At 51.1% G+C, this 23,991-nt stretch overlaps 1 protein-coding gene across 1 annotated transcript in view; it reads left to right on the forward strand.

The window, feature by feature from the left end:
- Window positions 1-3,532: 3,532 nt before the first annotated feature.
- Window positions 3,533-23,991, forward strand: part of LOC147214556 (IQ motif and SEC7 domain-containing protein 1-like) — a 95,524-nt gene continuing 75,065 nt past the window's right edge. Inside the window, exon 1 of the mRNA XM_086142031.1 lies at window positions 3,533-3,846. Coding sequence (XP_085998157.1) covers window positions 3,587-3,846 — 260 coding nt within the window. The 5' untranslated portion in view covers window positions 3,533-3,586. The remainder of the gene's footprint in view (window positions 3,847-23,991) is intronic.

Genomic DNA, 23,991 nt, shown 5'->3' on the forward strand with positions numbered 1-23,991 from the left:
CTGCTTGCCGTTCATTACGCCGTGAATGGATGGATGAATTTCCTCCTCGCTAAATGAGTCCCCTGCGCGCCGAGCCGCTCCATTATACAAACAGATAAAGGCCAGACCCCGTTTCACCGCCGCAAACAAACACCTCCCATCCCTACTGGTTGGAGGAAAGGTCCGGAGCCTCCGCCTCGGTTCTCCGGGGACTTAATCCCACACACACACCAGATTTAAATTGAAAGCTGTGTTTTCCGATGGGAAAGACAAGCAAGGAAAGTTTTGTTTTGCAGACGCACGAAGGCGAAGGTACGGTGGAGTCAAACTCAGAGGAGGGTGAGGTTCTGGTGTTGACACAAAACAGGTTCCCGCTGGAGATCCGGAGAGCGGCCACATCCTCCTGAGTCCACCTGCAGGAACGAGGAAATAACCTTTTTAATGAGACGGGGAGATTCCGAGGGCCTCGGAAAATATATCTGGGCTCATACATCGACATGTAACATTCACGCAAATCTTGTCGTGAATACTTGTATGTACAGATCATATGGAGAAAAACATGAGCCAAACGATTCCCACGTCACGTCTTGCGGTTCCACTCCGGTTCATTCATCCGTTCCCTCCCACGGCAGAGCTTCTTGAACCCCAGCGACTGTGGGGTTCAAGTTTTCCGAGGAGACTTTGACCCGCAGGCAGGAGGAGCCGGGATTAAAAAAAAATCAACCTTCCCGTTAAAAAGCAACGGAAAGCTACCGAGAGTTTCTCATTGTGAGCCCGGAAGCCCCTCCAGATGCCTCCACCTTTTCATTCCTGAGTCTCCGGCTCAACAATGCCTGTCACCTCTGGGTCGCCATGGCTACGGTTGCCACGCACAACACATTGACGTCGGGAAACAAAACTGAAAGTGGTGAAGAAGAAGAAGAAGGAGAAGAAGGAAAGCGTTTCCTGGTTGTATACATTTGTCTTTTCTGCACGGGGTTTGGATCTGGAGAGCGTTCAGGTCTTGGAGAAGGGCACATCCTGCATGAAGACTCCTCTGCTCTGACACCTTGCAGGTGTGTGTGTGTGTGTGTGTGTGTGTGTGTGTGTTGTCTTGGTTACCTATGAAAAGATCAGCTTAAGTTCTGGGCAGCGCAGTGCTGCAGCCGTTAGCGCCTCTGGCTCACAGTCAGAAGGTCCCTGGTTGGAGTCCCACAGGAGGTCCTTCCTGTGTGGAGCCTCCATGTCCTCCACGAGTCTGCGTGGGCTTCCTCAGGGTTCAGGAGGTTCAGTGGAGACCCTACGTTGTCCAGATGTGTGAATGAGAGGGTGAATGGTTGTGTGTCTCTTGAAGTGACCCTGTGATCGATTCAGGATGAAGGCGCCTTATTCAACAGTGAAGGATAAACATATACTAATACACAAAATACATAAAAACAAACAGAAAACACACACACACACACGCACATATATATATATGTGCGTGTGTGTGTGTATATGCACATATGATTACATGATGTGTGAATGGCTGAATGTCTCTATATCATAAATATTACTGCATTGTATTTAAAGCGCATTATTCAACAGTGTACAGGCATATACTTATTCACAAAACACTGATTTCAAATGAAAAAATGAAATGAAAGTGACAAAGTGGTAAAAAACAAAAAAGAAAAGAACATATATATGATATAGATTTTTATACGTATGTACACATCTGCCCCCAAAAACACAACCGCAGAGCCGATGTAGAATTATCTGCAGTTGAGTGTTTGAAAAGCAGGTTTTACTCACACACACACACACACACACACTCACACACACACTTGGGAGCCATCCGACAGTCTAGTTGATAATTAGGTTGACGAGATAAAAGCAGGCTTACAAGCTCAGACCGAGCGCTGCTCCTGTGAGGAGGAATGAAATAATGAAAACCAAACAGAAGCATCGCTTACAGACGTCTTTCTGCAAAGTTTGGCAGAAAATGTGAAATTAAATCTGGTTCTTTGAGCTCCATCTCTGATCCTCGCGTCGGATACGAGGCTCAAGCGCACGCAGAGGCTTCCGGAGTCGAAGGAGTCCATCATACGGCGCGTGAAGAACATCTCCACCTCGACACGCGCGAGTCACGGTCTTGGTCTGATCTTCCCTGGAGCTCCAGCAGAAGGTCAGGGGAGCAGCATGAGGTCCATCACACAAGCGGCCTTCCGGTTTAGAAGGCCTGAGGAGCATCCTGAGATCCATCCCTGCAGTCTAGAAGGTCAGGGGAGCTGCCTGAGATCCAGCGGAGGAGTGTCCTGAAATCCATCCCTGCAGTCTAGAGGGTCTGAGGAGCATCCTGAGATCCACTTTTCCAGTCTAGAAAGTCAGAGGAGCGTCCGGAGATCCATCATCTCAAGTCTAGAAGGTCAAAGTTATGGCCTGAGATCCACCCTTCCAGTCCAGAAGGTCAGAGGAGCGTCCTGAGATCCACACCTCGTGTCCAGAAGGTCAGAGGAGCAGCCTGAGATCCACCCTTCAGGTCCAGAAGGTCAGAGGAGCAGCCTGAGATCCACCCTTCAGGTCTAGAAGGTCAGAGGAGCAGCCTGAGATCCACCCTTCAGGTCTAGAAGGTCTGACACCGCTTTCTTTGTCGGTTCACGTTGCACGCAATCATGCCATCATTAGCAGTGGAAACCAAAGTCAGTGTGAAGGTGAGGTCCTAGACCTTCAGCTCAGGACAGGACAGAAGTGTGTCCCGTGTGTGTGCATGTGTGTGTGTGTGTGTGTGTGTGTGCCTATGAGAGAGAGAGTGAGAGAGAGAGAGAGAGAGTGTGTGTGTGTGTGTGTGTGTGTGTGTGTGTGTGTGTGTGTGTGTGTGTGTGTATCACAGCAAGCGTGCAGGCCTGAGGGTTGCACATACAAACACATGCACACACACACACACACATATATATATACACACACATACACACACACATGCACACACACACCGACACACGCGGCGTGAATACATGCATGTCCGAGTAGCTTAAAGTTGCAGCTGCAGGCGGTCCGGGGTCCGTCCCGGTCCGGTCCGGCCCGGGTGCCCCGGAGCCGAGCGTCCCCCGCCCCTTCGCCCTCCCTCTCCCGCCCCCCTTTGCGCACGACGCGGACCTGCAGATTCATAAAACTTGAGAACTCCGCCTCCCCGACAGCCGGCGCGGCGTCTGTTTACGAAAAAGTCACGGGAGACGGCGTGGAGCGGCGCGGGGAGCGGAGCCGCCGGCAGCCGGGAGAGGCGCACCGCTCGGCGGGGAGAGGCGCACCGCTCAGCCGGGGAGCCGGGAGAAGCGCACCGCTCGGCGGGGAGAGGCGCACCGCTCGGCCGGGAGAGGCGCACCGCTCGGCGGCCGACGACCGGGCCGATCCCCCCCCCCACCACCACCACCACCACCAGCACCACCACCCCCCACCCCCGGCCGATGCCTGCTGACGCCGCGGCTTCCGACGCGATCCGGAGCTCCCGGTTGCTTCTCTTCCGGGGAGGGGGATTAACGCCGATTTTTTGCACAGAAAGCGAAAAGAGTTAAAAGCATGGCGAGGCGTAAAAGGCGCAACGTCGCCGAGTGAAGCGGAGCCGCAGCGCGGAGGAGGCGGTCCGGGCGACATGGACAGCCCGCCAGAGAACCCCAGCAGGGCCGCGGAATATCTGAAGGAGCTCAACAAGATCATCGAGACCCAGCAGGAGCTGCTGGAGAGGCAGCGGGGCAGGATCGAGGAGCTGGAGCAGCAAGTGTCCGACTTGTGCACGGAGAACGCCGGCCTGAAGGAGCGCTACCGGCGGCACCTGGCCGCCTGCAGGCTGCTGCAGGGCAGCGGCAGCCTGCCCAGCCTGGGGGCCATCCGGGAGCACGACGCGCAGGACAAGTAAGCCCCCGCCGGACCCCGAACCCCCCGAGACACCCTCCACCCCCCACCCCCAGCCCGGGTCCCCCGGGGGACACATCCGCACCCCGCAAAGCCCGCGACAAGAGTGGGCTTTGCGGGGCGAGGAGATCAAACTGCTGCAAAGTCCCAGGGCTTTGACCGGGACCTCCACATTCCTCTGAATTAATCCTCAAATTCCCCCCCCTCACCTCACACACACACACATACACACACACACACACACACACACACACACACACGAGAGGTGCCCCCCCCCCCCCCCAGAGTGACATTGGACAAACAGCATGCCCCCCCATCCAGAACATCAGCAGCCTTTTGTAGCCACTGTGTCACTGTGTGTAACACTGGATAGCAGATAAAGGCCACGCACACACACACAAACACACACACACACACACACAATCTGCTTTGTCATTTTTTTCCCCTCCTAAATCTGATTCTGTGTAACTTCCGAGGATTTAAACTGCCGCTGTCACTCAAAGCCATCATTCTGCTCCCCCAGTGTGGATGTCCAGCCCCTGCTCTGTGTGTGTGTGTGTGTGTGTGTGTGTGTGTGTGTGTGAGATAGGGTGCTTACAGTAGAAGTCTTTTCCAGTATCTGCACGTCTCCGTTGCTCTTCTGAAGCCCAAACTTGCACCACCGTCAGTCTTTCCCCGAGCGTTCGGACGCTCCTTAACGTCCTGCTCAGAAGTTACTCTGGTGTTTTTATCCCCACATGGTGGAAAGACCTCTGAGGTCCTGGTCTGTCGCGTGGACTCCCCTTGTTCTTCACGCTCGGCCCCTGAAGGTCTGGCGGCCCCGCATGAGGGCCTCGGCCTGGTTCTCCGGGCGCTGTCATGAGGATCGGTGGCGACGGATCAATACTGATGACTCATGGACGCCGTGCCCTCGGACGGCTGGTGACACCAGGACGCGCTTCCACGCTGACCTTTACTGTACTTAACATTTCAACCCGAGTGTTTGTGTTTGTGTGTGTGTGTGTGTGTGTGCTGAGCGCTCTCCAAGAGATGACTTTGTCTGAAGGCCACCTCTGATTAGAAGAAGGCTGCTGTTAATGATGGAAGAGGCTGGTTTACGGAGGTTATTGATCTTCCATGTGGTCCTCCAAGGGTCTTGGAGAGCCACTCTGAGACCTGGACCTGGTGGCTTTCAGGAAGGTTCTCTTCCTCTGTTGGAGGATCCGGTGCAGATCACCGGCACGGCAACGTGTCTTTTATTCATCTGCACGTCATTTGCGGCATCTTGTTCCTTCAGCCCATGAACGTCAGGGTTTCCTCAGGGTTTAGAATCCTCAGAATTCTTCCGGATGCACTCCGGTGGGAGGTTGTCGGTCGGAGCCCCGCGCAGAGAGGTTGACCTTTGACCTCCTCCGTGCACGTGACGGAGGGCATTATCTCCACGGCTTCTGCTCTCCAGGCAACCATTCACCCTCCTCTCTCCCTGTGCATGAAGAACGGAGGTTGTTCTGTCAGTTTGCGTTGAACCTGGACCTTCATGTCTACATGGAGCTCAGCATCTACTCCTAAATCTCACCTGAATAAAAGTGGAGTTTGTATTTTGTCAAAGAGAGCTGGAAGTAGTCCCGGAAGTAGTCGTTTCTCCAGGTGTGTCTCGAAACGAAGCTACGGGTTCATCAAAAAATAACGAAAAAAGGGTTCTGAGAGAGATTTCACATTTGGACGGGCGGTTCGTGCACGGGGAGCGACATGGAAACATTCACCCTCTCATTTACACCTCCTATAGATTTACAACAAGTCATACAGACACAAAACATTCACTCTCTCGCTTCCATGTCGTCTACGATTGTATATAATGTGAATTTTTGTGTTCTACTCATAAACCATTCACACGCCATCTAGAAATTCAACCGTTTGCATCATAAATACATAAAACCGTTCACTTTGACACATTCGCCCTCTCGTTCACGTCATGTTATCGTATCTGATGTGAATTCACAGCAAACACTCGCCGTGTCATTGACCCCGTCCTCCGCAGATCTGCCGATTCACCGTCTTTCGATTCCTTCGTCGCGGAAGTGAAAGCGAAGGCGGGCGTGTGAGCGTCCGAGGAAGCGCCGTCTCACGCCTCGGGGTTTTTCCCCGCCCCCTTTTTTACCCCTTACGCTTTCTGTTTCCCGACCCTTTTCCCTATGACGCCGAAAACCGGCTTCCCGGGCGGACGTTCCAGGCCGAACGTGTTTGCAAACACCAGCCCCCGTGTGTGTGTGTGTGTGTGTGTGTGTGTTTTCTGTCCAGTCGGCAGGAAAAGACACAGTAAACTGAGCAAAGGCCGCGAGCTTTCATTTCTTATCTCCGTCCCGTCGGATCCGCCGACGTCAGCGGGGGTTTTTTAGCACGCCGGGCCTCGGCTCGGGCGCCGGCTCCGAGTGTAAACGCCGCTCGGCGTCGGGTCTGCGGACACACTCCTCCGCTGGAGGACGAAGACGCCTTTTTCTGACCGCGGCTTCCAGAAACGCAGTCAAACTGTTTGGTTTTCAGACGAGAAAAAAGCCGCTCGGAAAAAGGAAAAAAAAAAACGCGGGTTTATTTTTAGCGCCGCGCCGACATCTGGATTGTCAGCGCTGGCTGCCGTGGCAACAGCAGCATGACATCCACAGACCGGGTCCTATTAGATGATCCAACACGTGTACGTCAATATATAGACACAGCTCGGTCAATATCTGCACACTCCTGTGGACTTCTGAGAAGGAGCTGATATGAGCGCGTGCCGGCACCGATCCCGGGGTCGGCGCCACAACGCCGCCGGCCGGATCTTTCCACGGAGACGTTCGTTCTTGTCGTGGTTCTCATTTTTAGCAGGAGCGGCTTCCGAAGTGTCGCGTTGGACGTCCTGGAAGGGGTTTTAAATGAGGTGGTTTGCGCTTCCGCCTCACACCCAGAAGGTCCCTGCTTGGATTCCCGTCTGTATGTTCTCTGCGCGGGGTTCCTCAAGGTTCTCCGGGTTCCTCACGCGGTCCAGGAGGGTCGGACGAGTGAACGTTTGCATGCGATGGATAAGTAGATTCGATAATGACTGAATGAATCTGTTTATTTTTTGACAGAAGAACTTTACAAAGATGAATGAATGAACGAATGAATTAGCATCTTTAACCTTTTTAATAATAATAATAATAATAATACATAGAATTTTTATAGCGCTTTTCATGACACTCAAAGACGCTTCACAAGTAAAAAACAGAAGAAACAGAACATACACACAATTATTAGGAAGAAGTCCATGATTGCAGAGTGTGGCGATGAGCGCCGGTCCAGGGACGAGCTGGAGGAGCTTCGCCGGTGTGCAGCTGAGTGTCGTGCTGCCGTGAGGAGGCAAGTGTTGGAGCTGGATGTCGGAGATGGATTTTTGGTGGAGGGAGAGATGGTGGAGCAGGAGGAGCGAGAAGATTTCGGCCGATGGAAATGCCGTCTTGCTAGGCGCCGTCGGGATCCGGAGTTTCGAGAGGCTGGCCGGCTAGCTAGCCAGCCGGCCAGCCTGCTCAGGTCACCGTCGGGATCCGGAGTTACGAGAGCCCAGCTAGCTAGCTAGCTAGCCGGCTCAGGTCGCCGGCTAGCTAGCTAGCCAGCCGGCTCAGGTCACCGTCGAGATCCAGAGTTTCGAGAGGCTAGCCGGCTAGCTAGCCAGCCAGCCTGCCTGCTCAGGTCGCCGTCGGGAACTGGAGTTTTGAGAGGCTAGCTAGCCAGCCAGCCTGCTCAGGTCGGCGAGCTTCACCTGGCAGTTTGGTAGCTTGCTGGAGATTGTCCAGGTGAGCCTTTGTCTTTGGATTGGTTGATTGGTTTTTAGATAAAACGCTTGGTTTTAAACGCGAGACGATGCGTTGGTTTGTCCGGCCGTAATCTCACGCCACGCTTTCCTCTCCAGCCTCAGCGTGCGTCCTTTGCACTGTGGGAAAGTAATCTATTACTGTTCAAGCGCGGTAATGAGTGGCCTCCCTGGCGTTTGAGGGCCGGAGTCGCTCCCCGCCGAGTCGCCATCGATCCATGTTCTTTCCACGCGTCGCTTGGACCCGCCGCTGTTTTACGGGGCTTTCGGGAAACACGCCGCGACGGCAGCGCTCCGTTCGCTGCCGCCCTTAATGGTCGGGCGTTTGAGTGAAAGTTTATCCGCGGTGAAGCTGCGAGGCGCCGGAGCCGGGCCGAGCTGAAGGCGTCCCCGGTCGCCGGCAGACGTGTGATCTCTGAACGTTGTTCGTCCCTGAAGGACGCGAGTCCTGGCGTCCTGGATCCGCTTCTGTCAGATACACCTCGCTAATATGAAACCTGCTCGGGGAACGATAACAAATGCTCCCAGGTTGGATTCCACCGGGAGTCTCCATGCATCTGCGTGGGGTTCCTCAGGGTTCTCTGGGATCCTCACACAGTCCAAACACATGCAGGAGGTTCAGTGGAGCCACCCAAAGCCCACGGTGGGATTATCTTTGGCCCGCAGGAGAATATTTGATTGCTATTAGAGCTTCATACAAGTGAGGTAGACAAACGAGGTTAGTGTGATCTGCAGGTGGAGGAACATCTAGAGAGGTGGAGGTATGCTCTGGAAAGGAGAGGAATGAAGGTACGTCACAGTGAGACAGAATATATGTGTGTGAATGAGAGGAACCCGGGTGGAGCGGTGAGGATCGAGAAGGTGGAGGATTTCAGGTAGTTGGGATCAACAGTCCAGAAGGTAGGAGAATGAGGTACAGAAATGAGTTTAAGCAGGTTGGAACTGGTGGAGGAAAGTGTCAGGGGTACGAAGAGATAGAAGAACATCAACCAGAAGAAAAGGAGAGGTGGAGGAGATGGTGGTGAGATGATCTACAAACATCTACAATGACCCAAAGACAGGAGGCAGAGCTGGAGGTGGCAGAGATGAAGATGTTGAGGTTCTCTTTGGGAGCGACCAGGATGGAGAGGATCAGGAATGAGTCCATCAGAGGGACGACACATGGTAGATGTTCTGGAGAGAAGGTCAGAGATGGTTGGGTCATGGACAGAGGAGGGAGAGGGAAGATATTGGTAGACGGATGCTGGAACCGGAGGTCTAGAGGAAGACCAAAGAGAAGATGGATGGACGTTGTGAGAGAAGATATGAATATGAAAAATAATAAGAAATAATGCCAGAAAATAAAAAGACATCATGAAAGAGAATGTAAATTGGATTTATTTAGTGTATTTACCTTGAAGATGGTTGGAGGTTGGGGTTTTTCATTTAGCACTCTATCCTTAACTTCCTCCACCCTCAATGCTACAATGCTATGCTAAATGTAACATGCACACTTTGCTACTGTTTCTAGTGATTTGTTGGTAGACGGATGCTGGAATTGGAGGTCTAGAGGAAGAACAAAGAGCAGATTTATGGATGTCGTGAGAGAGGATATGAAGGTAGTTGGTGTGAGAGAGGAGGATCCAGAGAACAGATGGAGAAGGTGTGGAGACCCTGAAGGGAAAAGGCCAAAGGAGAAGAACTACAAGTGCTAAATTGTGGGACTACAAGTCCCACATTGAACTACAAACACCGCAAAATCGAGTGCAGGCGCCTGTTGTCAACTGTCAGCGACCCTTTTGCCCCGAAAACGGCGAAACGGAAGGTGGACTCGGGAAAAGCTGCTTTTCGCAGCCCATTCTCGACGAATGCTGACGTTTTCCGCATACCTGCGCCTTCGGAACCTCATTCTTGTCATGTTTACATCAACACTTGTATTTCTCTCTAAAACTAACAAATTTAAAAGCGTAGTTAAGTTTCTCGGTGCTGAAAATTTAGGAAAAAAGTTTGAGTTTGTCGAAAAATGCCAGAAAAAGGGGCGGCGAAAGCGTCGGTATGTCAAGTTTGGCCATTGGTCGGGCGGTCGACGCATCGGGAAGAGAACGTGTTGCTTCTAGAGCCATAAGAAATAAACGCAACCGATTTTTCTTGTATTTAATGTTGTTGTTTAGAGGCAAGAACATAAAAGCTTTGTCAGGTCAAGGTTCTGGCTCAGACCGGAGAGCATCAGAGAGCAGAAAACCGAGCTGTAATAGGTTTCCTTTTTGTACATTTTTCTTGCGAACGCAAGCCGTGTTGGATTCTCATTTCAAGGAAATACTTTTTTGGCCGCGGAAAAATATTTTCATTAGAAATTCACCAGGAAACGCTGCAGAAAGTGCCGGAAGAAATGGTCGCAACTGGTTTTTTAATTAATATCATGTTGCTTTCATAGGCAGTAATTGAAAATCTTTGCTAGTTTCAGGGTCAACATGTGCGATAACTTGATTTCGATACGTTGTTCGATAAACGTTGAACCACTCCGGCCCTGGACTTGTACCCGAATGTTTGAGATTGACGTTGTACAGACGCGTGGATGAACGAGTGAACGGTTGCGTGTCCTGACCGCTGGATCAGCGGTAAAAATAATGGATGAACTAGTCGTTTTCTGACCCGCCGCTAAAGCCTTTTAGCTCCTCGTCCTCCATCACTCGTCCCGACCCTGGACCTGCTGCGCCGGTCCGGATCAGATCTCCGCGGCTCAGCGGGCCGGCCGCCGCCGCCGCGTTTCCTCCGCCGACTGTTAATTTCATGCTACGTTGCTACCTCGTCGTCGCCGCAGGCAGTTTGCGGATACGGACTGCGTCCTGGCGGCGCCGACGCTAAACACTCTGCAATAAAGCTGCTTGATTAGAAAACGAATCAAGGTAGAAGATTGGATGCGTTGCCAGCTTTTCCAAGAGATCTCCCGAATCCAAAGTTTTAGTCACTTGCGCGGCTCATCGAGCACGACCTTAAGAACTTTCTCCGAATGGAATCGAAGCGCCGCCGTATTGAATAATGAAGGTTTATTCCGCCCGCCGCATCGCTCACGCCTTTACGTGTCGGGCCCTTCCTTCGCAATCCTATGTTTTCATACGTTTTTAACCCCTGGAGAAACGATAGGGTGATGAAGGAGGCCGTTTCCTCCTTTCCGCCGGCATCCGCTCATTTATCCAATGATCTGCTGAACAATCAGTGTGCCAAACCGAATTTACGAGCCCCCCCGCTAATGAAATCCCCCCCCTGCGAGACGAATGCCCGCGCCGGGATGATTTGCATCCGAGACCCACCTATAAATCTCCAGCGCCGGACAAAGACCATTTTTAAGCCCGCGTTCAGAACCACCTGCGGTCGTCGTCCTCCGACCCGGATCCCAACTCGGTAGCCGGGACCATTAGCGCGGCGCTAACGCCGGTTTTCGTCCTCTTCGCCTCCCGGCCTCGTCTCCGCGCTCGGGCTTGTTTATCTTTCAAGCGGCGAGGAGGGAAAACTTCCGTCATTAATTCCCGCAACATTTGGTTTCCGCTTTTAAATTCCAACCGCGGGGGACGAGCGAGAGGAGACGGTCGCTCTCAACCGACGAGTGTTTTTATTCAATTTGCCGCGCGAGGGGAAAATGGACGGACGAGGTGACGGGAGGGACTCGATGGCAAGAAAAGAGGAAGTGTGGAACTTGGAAAAATGTTTTGATGTCGTCACCAGATCTTCCCGCCCTTGCAGGAGAAAAACAAAACCATTTTTAATGGAAGCGTTTAAAGATTATGTTGATTATTGATTAAACTCTGTATTTTAATCATTTCGTACGGATAAAATTGTTTATACTGCTTATTCCGCATGGCGGCGTTCCTTCTCATTTCTTTTTTCCTTCTTGTTCCCTCTCACTCTTTCTCATTCCTTCTTCTTTTTGCTCCGTCTCATTCCTTTCTTCGTTTCCTCTTTTTCCTTCTTGTACCTTCTCGTTTCCTCTTTTTCCTCATCGTTCTTTCTACTTTCCTTTTTCGTTCTCATTCCTTCTCGCTCTTTCTCATTCCTTCCCATTCCCTCTTTTTCCTTCTCGTTTCTTCTCCCTTCCTCTTTCCTTCTCGTTCTTTCTAGTTTCCTTTTTCTTTCTCAGTCCTTCTCGCTTTTTCTCGTTCCTTCTTGTTCTCTCCTGTTCCTTCTCTTTCTCTCTTTTTCCTTTTTATTCCCTCTTTCCTTCTTGTTCCTTCTCGTCCCTCTTTTTCCTTCTTTTTCTCTCCTGTTCCTTCTCTTTTTCCTTCTCGTTCCTTCTAGTTTCCCTTTTCCTTCCTGTTCCTTCTCGCTCTTTCTTGTTCCTTCTCTTCCCCTCTTTTTCCTTCTTGTTCCTTCTTGTTTACTTTTTCTTTCTCGTTCCTTCTCGCTTCTTCTCTTTCCTTCTCGTTCCCTCTAGTTTCCTTTTTCTCTCTCGCTCCGTCTCTTTCCCTCTCTTTCCTTCTCGTTCTCTCCTGTTCCTTCTTTTTCCTTCTCATTTCCTCTTTTTCCTTCTCCTTCCTTCTAGTTTCCTTTTTCCTACCTGTTCCTTCTCGCTTCTTCTCATTCCCTCTTTTTCCTTCTCGTTTCCTCTCTTTCCCTCTCTTTCCTGTTCCTTCTCTTTCCTTCTAGTTTCCTTTTTTCTTCTTATTCCTTCTCTTTCCCTCGTTTCTTCTCGTTCTCTCCTGTTCCTTCTTTTTCCTTCTCATTTCCTCTTTTTCCTTCTCCTTCCTTCTAGTTTCCTTTTTCCTACCTCTTCCTACTTGCTTTTTCTTGTTCCTTCTCTTTCCCTCTTTTTCCTTCTTGTTCCTTCTCGTTCCCTCTAGTTTCCTTTTTCCTCCTCGCTCCGTCTTTCCTTCTCGTTCTCTCCTGTTCCTTCTTTTTCCTTCTTTTTCCTTCTCATTCCCTCTTTTTCCTTCTCGTTTCCTCTCTTTCCTGTTCCTTCTTTTTCCTTCTTGTTCCTTCTCTTTCCCTCGTTTCTTCTCGTTCTCTCCTGTTCCTTCTTATTCCTTCTCATTTCCTCTTTTTCCTCTCCTTCCTTCTAGTTTCCTTTTTCCTACCTCTTCCTACTTGCTTTTTCTCGTTCCTTCCCTTTCCCTCTCTTTCCTTCTTTTTCCTTCTAGTTTCCTTTTTCCTCCTCGTTCCTTCTCTGTCCCTCTTTTTCTTTCTCATTCCCTCTTTTTCCTTCTCGTTCTCTCCTGTTCCTTCGTGTTCCTTCTTGTTCCTGGTGGTTCCCCTGCCGCTCTGCTGGTTTGTATCCGTGGAGACCCGTTGCTCCTGTTTGCTCACAGGGTTGGAGACACAACGAGAACAACCGGCCTAAACTGGGACACCGAGACGCCGGCGCTCCTTTCTTTCTCCACGTCTTCAAACGTTCTCGGCTCTCCTACCTTTTCCTCCTCGCTCGCCGAGGAGATCCGGAAACCGCCGAGGTCCGGAGGCCCGCCGGGCCGAACCGTTTCCCCCTCCGGTCCGACCGAGCAACCGCCTCGCATCCGTCAAAACCCGCCGATGTCTCCGCTAAATCGAAACCAATTTGCACGTTGTTACCTGCGGAGGGTGTGTGTGTGTGTGAGAGTGTGTGATGCTGAGTCAACAGCTAAACACGGACGAGGAGCTTCCAGTTTCACATCTGTGTGTTGCAGGGGTTGCGCGAGGCCGAGGTAAATCCAGGCAATATGTTCAGGAATGCGTCCTCAGTCTGGGTGAGATTTCCTCCGGCGTGCCGTCCGGCACCAGACGCTCCTCCTCCTCCGCCAGCACACGGGCGCAGTTAGCTTAGCTTAGCTTTGCTCCGAACCCCGTCTTCAGCTGTCAGCGGACAGACAGAGTTAGTGGCCGCCCGCTCGATACGGTGCAGATTTTAATCGCTTAAAAGCCCGGCGTTGGCTGCGGGAGCTGGCGGACCGACCCGAAGGAGCGGCCAGGTTTGGAAGCTCACCGCCCGCTGGGCGTGCTCATGTTAGCACGAGGCGAGGCGCGAGCGACATAGCATTTTTGAGGGGCGCCGTAACCGGCGGTGCAGGGGTTTCCGCTGCCTCCTCACAGCCAGAAGGTCCAGGCTTGGATTCCCACAGGAGATCTTCTTGGAGACCCAGCGTGGTCCAGACCGCGCAGTAAGAGGGTCGGCGGTCGTATGTTTGTCAATAAACGAGTGGTCGGGGTCGAACCCGGCCTCTGCGATCGACTCCTGCAGATCCAGACCGACTGGAAATGTGGAAGCTGTGAGGTATCTGGCGCGGCGGGGAGTTGAGTGTGTGTCGAAGCCGGCGGCGCCCGCCGTGATCGGTGGGACGGCGCGTCCTCGCTGATGGGATTCTTTTCCGGTTATTGTCTGGAGTTGAAAAGGTCGGCGGGCGATAAGGAGCGGCGATGAGGTTTCCTGCGCCGCGCACTCCCTCCTCCGGCTCCTCCGGGAGCTCAGGACTTCCCCGCCGTCACGGCAACCGCTTGTTTTTCCACTTGTAACGAGGAGATGCGGGAGAGCAGGCTGATTTTTTTTTTTTTTTTTTTTTTGGCCGGATTAGAAACCCGTCATCTCATTCGCCTTCCCTTCACCGGGCTGGTCTCGCAACGCCGACGCGTCATTTGATACCAGGAGAAGGAAAACCACCTCCGAGGATCCGCCGAGCCGGCCTGCAATTAGCCGCTGATTAATAAAGATGATTTATCTCCTTCTAATGAGGAGCGGCGACGTATTTGTCACATGAAGGAGCCTAATGTATGATGGATGTACTCCATTTACTCGCCGGATCGAGAAATCCGTGTTCCGGCGTGACGGGAGGGCCGAGTCTGAATCTAAATCGAAACACTAAATGTGCCGTCTGAGCCGTTAATCACCTTTTTGCAGAGGCTCTGCTCCGCCTTCTGGCGAGGTTCTCCGAACCTCCAGGCCTTTCTTGGCCTTCGCAGCTGCTCACGGATCCATTAGACGTCATCGCCTCGGCGTCTGGAACCGAGGGACTCCTCGGTTGCGGAGACACAACAAAAAGGAATCGCGACAAAGTATTTGGTTTGAATCCTGGTCTCGGCAAGACTTGAGTTTCTTCAGTTTTTTGGGCTGATCTTCTGTCCGCGGAGGCTCTCGGTCCTCCAGGCGGTGGTGGATTCTTGTCCGAATCTTCTTGTCTCCGCGACCGGACTTGAATTTCTTCGCTCGAAGACGTCGCAGAACTGAAGAAGCCTCTCGGACGAGGGGTGAAACGTCTTCGAGACGAGAACTCGCCGCGACCTGGAGGACCGAGAACCTCCAGGGACTGTTTTGTTTGAAACCAAACGCAAGTCCAGAAGCAGTCGGAGATCAGAGAGCCTCCAACGCAAACACCTAAAATGTCTGTTTTCTTTACGGTCGTTTCTTGTGTTTTGGAAGTAATATGCAGACGTTAGCGCCGCTGCATCGTAGCGACAAGCTGCGTGGAGTCTCCATGTTCTCCCCGTGTCTGCGCAGGGTTCCTCAGGGTTCCTCAGGGTTCCTCAGGGTTCCTCCTCCACATGCAGGAGCTCCGTTGGAGACCCTAAATGAGAGGGTGATGTGATGCGTCGACGGATTCAGGGCGAACTCGCCTCGCGCTCATTTACGTGAGAACGATAGAATGAAAATAGCGACTCAAACATTTCGTCTTTTATTCTTTTTAAAATCGTCTTCGTGTCGCAACTGGACTTGGATTTCGGTCCCGTGAAGACGTACGACCAGATGAGACCGCATTTGGATATGAGTGTAAATATAATTATAAATCTGCGTATAGATATGAACAGTGGCAGTGCAATAAGACATTGGAGTGCGATTTAAGCGCGCAGGAAACTTTACATGATGGAGTGTTTGAGGGCCGTCGGGTGGAACGACTTCTTTAATCGCGTCATTCTGCGCTGCTCCAATAAATAAAGGGAACATTAAAGTAACCCGTCCTAGATGGGAATGAATGAAATACTTTATTCTTTACATGACAAGAAAATCACACAAAAATGATCAAATGGGGGTCATGAATGTCGGGGTTCACGTTGATGCTTGTTTTCTGTGTGATTTTGGGGTCGCCGGGGTTGATGTGGTCGCATATTGGGGTACAATCAATTTGATTTCTCAGGGTTTTTTACCCGGAATTTAGCAGTTTGTGGTATCGCAGGTTTGTGTGGCGCCGCCGTGGTCGGCAACAGCTACTGCTCATTGAACAGACGGGTAAAACACTGCCGTATGAACCCACGGAGGTCTGGATTTGGGGTCACACTCGAAATGAGTGTAAACACACACTCCTGATCCACGACAAGTCCGAGGGAATTCATGTTGCTTCATAAGTGGACAGTGAAAGGACTTGGAGTTACATTGTTTTGTTGACGTATTCCCTTTATTTATTTTTTGAGTGACATGGCAGGTCTCAGTGAACGTTAAAGACTTCTTTATTTTTTATTTGTAAATCCAGGCGGCGGCTCTGATTGGACGGGTTGAACCCGCGCACGGGAGGCCGGCGTGTCCAGTTGCACTTACTCCTGCAGAAAAAGCAGATTGATAAAGTCTGAGTCAGCATCTTTTTGCCCTGGGCGTGGGCTTCAGCCACTTCCTCCCCCCACAACAGGAAACAGACCGCGTGTGTGTGTGTGTGTGTGTGAGTGTGTGTGTGTGTGCGCACTCGAGCTGTAGGAAGTAATGGCGTGCAGCCGGTGGAGGGGCTACCTTGAAAGCCCGGATATGACACCGCGGTGTTAGATTTTGTTTCTCAGCTCGACCGCGGGAGATTTGTCTCTGCCACAGCTGGAGAGGCCGCACACACACACACACACACACACACACACACACACACACACGACCCAATGGGATTTGGCATCTCCTGCATTATTGAAGAGCTTTTGAGAATGCAACGTAATCAACCCGGTCCGTCGGTTCTGCAGCGTGAATGAAGAGAAGAAGAAAAAATTTTTGTGTCTAACCTCCGCCGGTGTATCCATCATCATACGGATTATAGGTTCTGCTTAGATAAGGCGGTAAAATGTCGCGCATTTCATGACGAGGCAAATGAGTTTAGGCCTGCTGCGAGCGGAATTAATGTTTTATCAATGCGTAATAATTAAATTCAGAGCGAAGCGTCTGACTTTGTCCGCACGCTCGCACGAATTGCAGCAATTTACGTCAAATTCAATAGATGCTCCCGCGCTGGAAAAAAATGATAATAGCGCTTCTGTAGAAGTCGCAATCGATTTTTACATTTTTTTTTAATTTTTTTTTTTTTTTATACGTATTCTTTTTTTTTTTTTTTTTTCGAGTCTCACTCAGGAAAGCGACTCGTCAAAACGCAGCGCTGCAGGTTTTCGCGTTCAAAGGGAGCGGAGGACGTTTCAGCGTCTTATTTTGCAAATCCAAATAGGTCAATGCCTTTTTAGCCCTTTTGAGTTACCATTAACCGGATAAATGCGTCCGCGTTTGTGCAAAATTACTCATCTAATCCAGCGTTGTTTGGTTGTCGGTGACCCGAGGACGTGCTGCTCTGGGGGGGAGGGACTTTTTCATATGCAAGATAAGATATTCCTTTATTTTATGCACGTCTGTGCAAACAGTGTTCGCCTTAAGTGTCTGTGCACGGCGTTGCGCCGCAAAAAACATGTAAAAGTGCATTTTTACGATGAACGTGCAAAAATAGTGGTTATAAAATTAGGTGAAACAGCTGGTTTGGACATTATCGGCCAGAATATTTAATATATGGACTCTATATTCATCGTGCGAGTGTAACACGCTCATGCACACCCGGCCTTTGATCGCCGTTGATCATCTCATGCCTTTCGGCCGGCGCCAGGTCACGTGACATTAAACGGCGCGGCGCTGGGATCGGTGATCGGTATCGGCCCGAGCGCCGGCTCTCCTGCCGCCGCTTTGTGTGCAGACGGAACCGGAACCGGAGCGTTTCCGATCTCGGGTCCGGGTCCGGCCCGCGGAGATGTTCGCCTCATAAGTAGATTTGGGTCGCGGGGCGTCTCGGAGCCCCGACGCGTCGTTTGTGCGATTTGTGATTTGATCGCTTTCCCTTTTATTTCCAGCGATGCGTTTGCACACACAGCGATCGATAGCCCGGGTAATTGGCATTGGATGTTGACCGCGGCTCGTGTGTCAATTCATCTCCATCCCACCGCTGCACGGTATTGACCCAGCTCCAGTTTTCACCTCAGCCTAATTCCAGAGTAGTAATGGGAGGGGCGTCTCCCATCAAAACACCATTATTTGTGACGCGGTCGCCGTTGGAATGAAGCGGCGCCGGAGCTCCTCCGTCCGTATTTACCGTGCGTACGACCCCAGGCGGATCACGGCTTAAAGGAAGGCGATTAAACCCCCTTTGGCGAAGTGACGACCCAGAACGTTTCCGGGGAAGCGGGCCGTTTCTCTTTGCCTTCGGACAGATGAGGAACCGCAACCGAGGCGGGTTCTGCGAGCTTCTGTAGCGGCTCAGGTGATCGGTGGAATCCAGAAGCGGAGCCCATGAGCTGATGCTCCCGGCTTAAAAATCTACTGATCAGGGGTTTTCTGGGGCGACCGGGAGGCCCGAGGGCTTCCAGGGCTCGCAGAGGAACATCTACGTGATGGTCAGAATAAGCGCGGAGTTAGCTAAAGGCTAACGGGGGTTTCGAGAAGATAGAAACCCTTCGACCATCTGACGGTCCACGGTTGACTTCTCGCCATGCAGAACCCCAACACCTCCTCCTCTTCTTCTTGAGTGGTTTGTTGTTGAGTTTGGAGCTGAAGGTGCCCGTCACACCTGCTCCCCTGTCATGGTCCTTCACAACCACGACTTAGAGGTTACTTCCTGGAACCGGAATGGATCTGGACCGTCTGAAAGCAGCCGATGCGCCTCAAACAGAACGGAGGAGGGTTCATTATTTCATCAGGCAACGTCGAAGCTGAAAAATAAGCTTTTCTATTCCTGGATGGCGGCCCCGCACTCGGCTCTTTCTCCGAGCCGTGGAAGCTCGCTTGTTGTTTGAGCCAAACGGTCACGTTTCATTCGGAAACCTTTTCCATTTGCGGCGTCCTTCTCCGGCGGGTACGGGCTAACGCGCGCAGACGCAATTGGACGTTTTTTATCGGGCGAGGCTCTCGTTACCGAATCCGTCGGTCTCGGTTTCGTCTCGTCTCCATGGAAATGTTTTCTTTGTCCGTCTGAACGAGCGTCTCTAACAAGAGGAGCAAACATCATCGAGTGGCGTCAGACCTCATCATTACCTTTAGCTTAAGTGGTGTGTTTATCTTTCTATTAATAGGCAGGGCGAGAAGCGCAAACGGAGAAGATTAGAGCAGCGGAAGCCGCTCTCTCCATCCCGCGGTCCTCGCCGTTAATGGCTTCGGGGTTTATTTTCATTTATTTATTTATTGTGAAACCCTCATTTGCAGATAATGGGTCACATTTTCTGGGGATTTTCAGCTTGGAGGAAGGTTTGCACGGCGGCCACCGGAGAACCTCACCGCCAGTCCCTCCAAGGACATGATGTTTACTGTCGTATTTGCGGAAAGGACACGCAGTGAATGTCAGATAGCGCAACGCAAATACGCGATAGATACATAATGGTGCGGTAATGCGGAGCGGGGCTTCTAGAAGCTCCCACAGGTGTGGAGCCTCCAGGGTTCCTCACACCGTCCAAACCCATGTAGGACGTTCACTGGAGACCCTACATTGGCTGCACGTGTGAATGAGAGGGTGAATGGTAGCATAAATGAATGAATGAGTGAATGAAGGTTTGTTTCTAGATGATGGGAATGGTTGTGCGTCACCATATGATGAGTGTGTGTCCATATGGCATGGATGAGCGAGTGAATGGTGGCACGTCCTCATATGATGTGTGAGTGTGAAGGTGTGTGTGTTGTGCAGGGTGGGCAGAGTGGACGATGAATGAATGATCGGTCAATGAAAGGCGGCGCGTAAACGACACTGCAGAAATGGAAACCGTCCAGATAGATGGAGTTCCTCGGCTGTCGTGTGACGGTCAGCTACCTCGCGCTGCAAATTAAACGCCTGCAAAATTGAAACGTAAGCAGCGGCTGCTGTGTAAACAGAATGCGGCGGACTCTCCGGAGTCCTGGTGATGTTCTCCGAGGGCTTCACCACCCGCTAGGCAAGATTCCCTCAAGGATGCTGCTGAGGATCTTGGACGACACGGCAACTTTCCTCAGCCTCCTCAGGAAGGACAGCTTGGAAATATCAGCGCTTCTGTCCAGACCTACAGAAACTCACGGGTTTTAAGGACGAAAGAATGAATGGATGTGATCGACCGGTCCAGAGCAAACCCGAATACTCCAAGAACATCCCGGGGTTTACTGTACGATGGAGAAACGTCTCCTGGAATTGAGTCTCCAGCAAGGGTTAAACCGTGGGTGTCGGAGCTGCGAACGCCCGAGATGTGTAAAAGCCCCTCTTCCTGTAAGTCAGGCGTGGTGTTTGTCAGCGCGTTCACCGCCGAGCGCTGTCGTTCATCAAACGGCGCGTCTACAAAAACAAGACGTTTCAGCGTTTTTCCTGACGGCGGGTCGGCTTGACGCATCTCAGGGAAAACTGGAACAGGAGGGAGCCGCCGCGGCGAGATGTTCTGGAAAGAGCCGCCGCCGGCGACGGCTCGGGGAGGCGACTGCCCGACGCGTGAGCGGCGTAAACTCACATCACACGGCGACTGATAAGGACTCATTCACACACACACACACACACGAGGAATCATTTCAGTGACACTTTTGTGTCGGGGAGATAGAAAAATATCTCCTTGAATTCACCGGAAGTGGGTCGAATCAAGTCAGGTTTTTATTTTTAACGGCGCCGAATCACAGCTGCTGTCGTCCGACGCTCTCCGCCGTGGAGCAGATCTGGACCACCAGCGTGAGGGGATCCTCGGGAAGCCCAGGATCGAGCGCCGCAGGAAAACAACCTCAGAAACGGGTCGGCGTTGGCGGCCTTCAGCCTCGACCGGAGGGAGGGACGGCTCCAATCAGCTCATACTGATAGTAACGGGAGCGCTAACAGCTACATGCTAATAGCCGACACAATGCAAGGTTATTTTAGATCGGGGGGGTCAAACTCTTTTTTTATCGAGGGCCACATCAGCATAACTGTTGACCTCAAAGGGCCAACTGTCACGGTTGAATGTAAATAAACGTAATGTAAAATATACCAGACGGGTATTTCGCCACCAGATGCTGCCCTTCTGACCAAACTAATAATATCACAACAATATCACTTTCAACTCGGGTGTTACTTATTTTATTGCCTGTTTATATATTATATAGTTATTGCCTATTTGTATATTTTATAGATATTGTCTATTTGTACAGTTTTATATTTGTATTGTCTTCCCGGGACTACAGATGGAAATTAGCTATGAGCTACAATCTGGTACAAACATCTCTGCCTCTGTGCAAAATGGAATTCTAACCCTGTCCTCGTAAACTTAAAAAAAAAAAAAAAAGTGGCCACATGTCACGGTAACGGTATAAATGTGACTAAATGTGATTCAAAATAAATGTAACTACTTAATGTTAAATAACCCTTAATTTAATATTCATCCAAAATGTTACATATGCATTTGCATAGATGTAAAATAAAATAATGTTTGCTTGCTGCTCTGTTCCAAAGCTAGCTTTCACTACTGCAGTGTTTCGGGATGCAGCTTTTGGTTAACTTTAATTCTTGGACAATTTGTTGTTTTTCTGGAAAGCTAACTTTAGCATACTGAGCTCCGTGTTTGGCGTCAAAGCGCCGACGTAGATTGTACTCTTCGACGACCGACGCCGCCTCGTAACACAAAAGACACACCGCTTTTTCTCCTCGAAGCACAAACGTGTGTCGGCCTTCACGTCTTTCTTAAACCGCCTTCCATCAACCGCATCAACGTTTCTCTTCCTGGACATTTAGCGATCGTTCGTATTCTTCACTTCTACGTGCGGTGAAATGCTGGGATGCCGTCACCGGGCGGGTAAACATGACTGGCAAATGTTGTTTGACTTCTTTATTTTAAGACAATCAGACATTTAAGAGGTTCTGGCGGGCCACAGAAAACGACACGGCGGGTCACATTTGGCCCGCGGGCCTTGAGTTTGACACACATTTTAGAAAATAACACCAATAAAAACGCCCGGCTGCAGTAGACGGACGCGAGATGATACGAGGTTGCTACGGTGCAGACAGGCTAGCGCTTTCTTTCCCAGCGGGACGCCGGTCCTCGGAGGATCCGAAGCTGCCGGTTCCAGCCGTGCGAACGGCGCCGCCGGGTGTGAATGAGACACTCGGAGAAAGGTCTCCATTCTCTGAATTGTGTCAGGATCTCCCCGCGGAAAAAACGAAAAATCCCGGCAGATGAAGCTCCGGGGAGACGTGGCCGGGCTCCGCCTCCTGATTGGTGGGAGTAAAGCCGGGGTAACCTTGTCTGGAGGCCCGCTGTTGTGTCTGTTATTGCTGCTGGATATTGCGGCGCCGTGGAAATGATGGGATTTTTTTTTTCCGCGGCCGCTCAAGGTCACATTCCGGCGGCCGCGGAACGTGGCGGCGTGTTTGCTCGCATGTCAAGAGCTGTAAACACATTTCTTATCTGCAGTTCTTTTTCCCGTTCGGGGAATTTTCTCGCCGTCCCTCCTCTCGCCTTCGCAGCGCCGATATTAAAAGAGCCGAAAAAAAGCGTCTAGACGAGCGGAGCGCGTCCTGCCCCGTGTTTTCCAGCGCCGTCGGCTACCTGGTTTTCTTCCAGTTCCCCCCCGGGGGGCTGATATTATTTTATTTTTCCCCTCCGAATGTCCCGTTTCAAATGCGGGGGGAATCCGACGGGGCCTGTCACCCGCAGACGCAGTACGTGCACGTCTTTTGTTTCCCCTTCATCTCTGCAAAACTGTGTTTCTGAAGTTCGTCCGCCGCTCAGCCGTCTTCCCACCTACATTGCCGCGCTCTAAAAAAGAAGAATATTAAAAAAAAAACTCAATCTGCTTTTTTTTTTTCTTCCTGGAAAAGTGACAGGGCTCCTCAGCGACCCCGCTGACGATAATAAATCCCGGATAAGTGTCGTCTCCGAGGATCAAATTGCGAAGGAAGGCCGTGTTCGCGCCGGCACCTGCAGACATCCGTTTAGCGCGGCGGGGAAAAGCGTTAACGGTTTAATTTAAGTAATTGAAGCGTTGGGACGGGTTGACATCCGCGGCGAGTGGCGTGCAGAACCCGGGCTCGCCGCTACCGACGTCCATTATCGCATTTTTGTGATCGGTTTGCTGCAGACGGTGCTCCTGCAGGCACCGCCGCTCTCGCCGGACTCGGACCGCCGCTCTCGCCTCGAGGGGGCGGAGCTTCTTCTTCATAGCTTGGATTCCCGCAGAGGTCCTTCTCAGTGGCGTCTCCATGTTCTCTGCGTGGGGTTCCTCAGGGTTCTCCGGGTTCTTCGCCCGGTCCCCGAGGTTCAGTGGAGACCCTGCGTTGTCCAGGCGTGTGAATGTTTGCGATTAGCGGATTAGATAATGAAGGTTTTCTACTTTAACTTTACAAAGACGACCAAACGACGGTCTTTAACCCCTTGTTCTAGACGACGCGTCGGCTGTTATCTGTAGCTCGTCTCATGATGACATCACGCTCGCCTCTTCAGTCTCAGCACCCATCCTGTGCACTGTGGAAATGTAATCTATTATTATTATTATTGTTATTGTTATCGCGATAATTAGTGGACTAGTTTGAGGGCGGGAGCGAGGCCGGCCAGGTCCGACTCAGTCGCCCGTCCCGGCTGAAGGCGAAGGTGAAGGCTCGTCTCTGGCGAGAGGGGGAATAGTGGGGTCTCCAAACGACGTCTGAATGTTTGCTTTACTTTTCACAATGTGAAAATGAGGGAGTGGACGCTTACATCTCTCCATGACGTTTGAGTGAGAGGGTGAATAGGTGTGTCTTTAAGGCTTTAAATGAGAGGGTGAATGTTGTTTGCCTCCATATTGTGCGTGAATGAATGAGAGGGTGAATAATTGTGTCTATCGGACTTGAAATGAGAGGATGAATGGTTGTTTCCTTACATAACATTTGAATGAAAGGGTGAATGATTTGTTTGTCTCTATGTGACACTTGGATGAAAGAGTGAATGGTTGTTTGTCTACATGACTCCTGAATGAATGAATGAATGAGAGGGTGAACGTTTGCTTTTCTTCTCATGATAAGAAAATGAGGGAGTGAATGTTTGCACGTCTCTACATGACATCTGAATGAGAGGGTGAATGTTGTGTGTCTATTATGTGTAACTGAATGAGAGGGCGAATGTTGTGTGTCTATTATGTGTAACTGAATGAGAGGGTGAATGTTGTGTGTCTATTATGTGTAACTGAATGAGAGGGTGAATGTTGTGTGTCTATTATGTGTAACTGAATGAGAGGGTGAATGTTG

This window comes from Fistularia commersonii, chromosome 34 (genome assembly GCF_037954325.1).
Source record: "Fistularia commersonii isolate RoL2024-O1a breed Wild chromosome 34, RoL_Fcom_v1.0, whole genome shotgun sequence".
Taxonomy (NCBI): domain Eukaryota; kingdom Metazoa; phylum Chordata; class Actinopteri; order Syngnathiformes; family Fistulariidae; genus Fistularia; species Fistularia commersonii.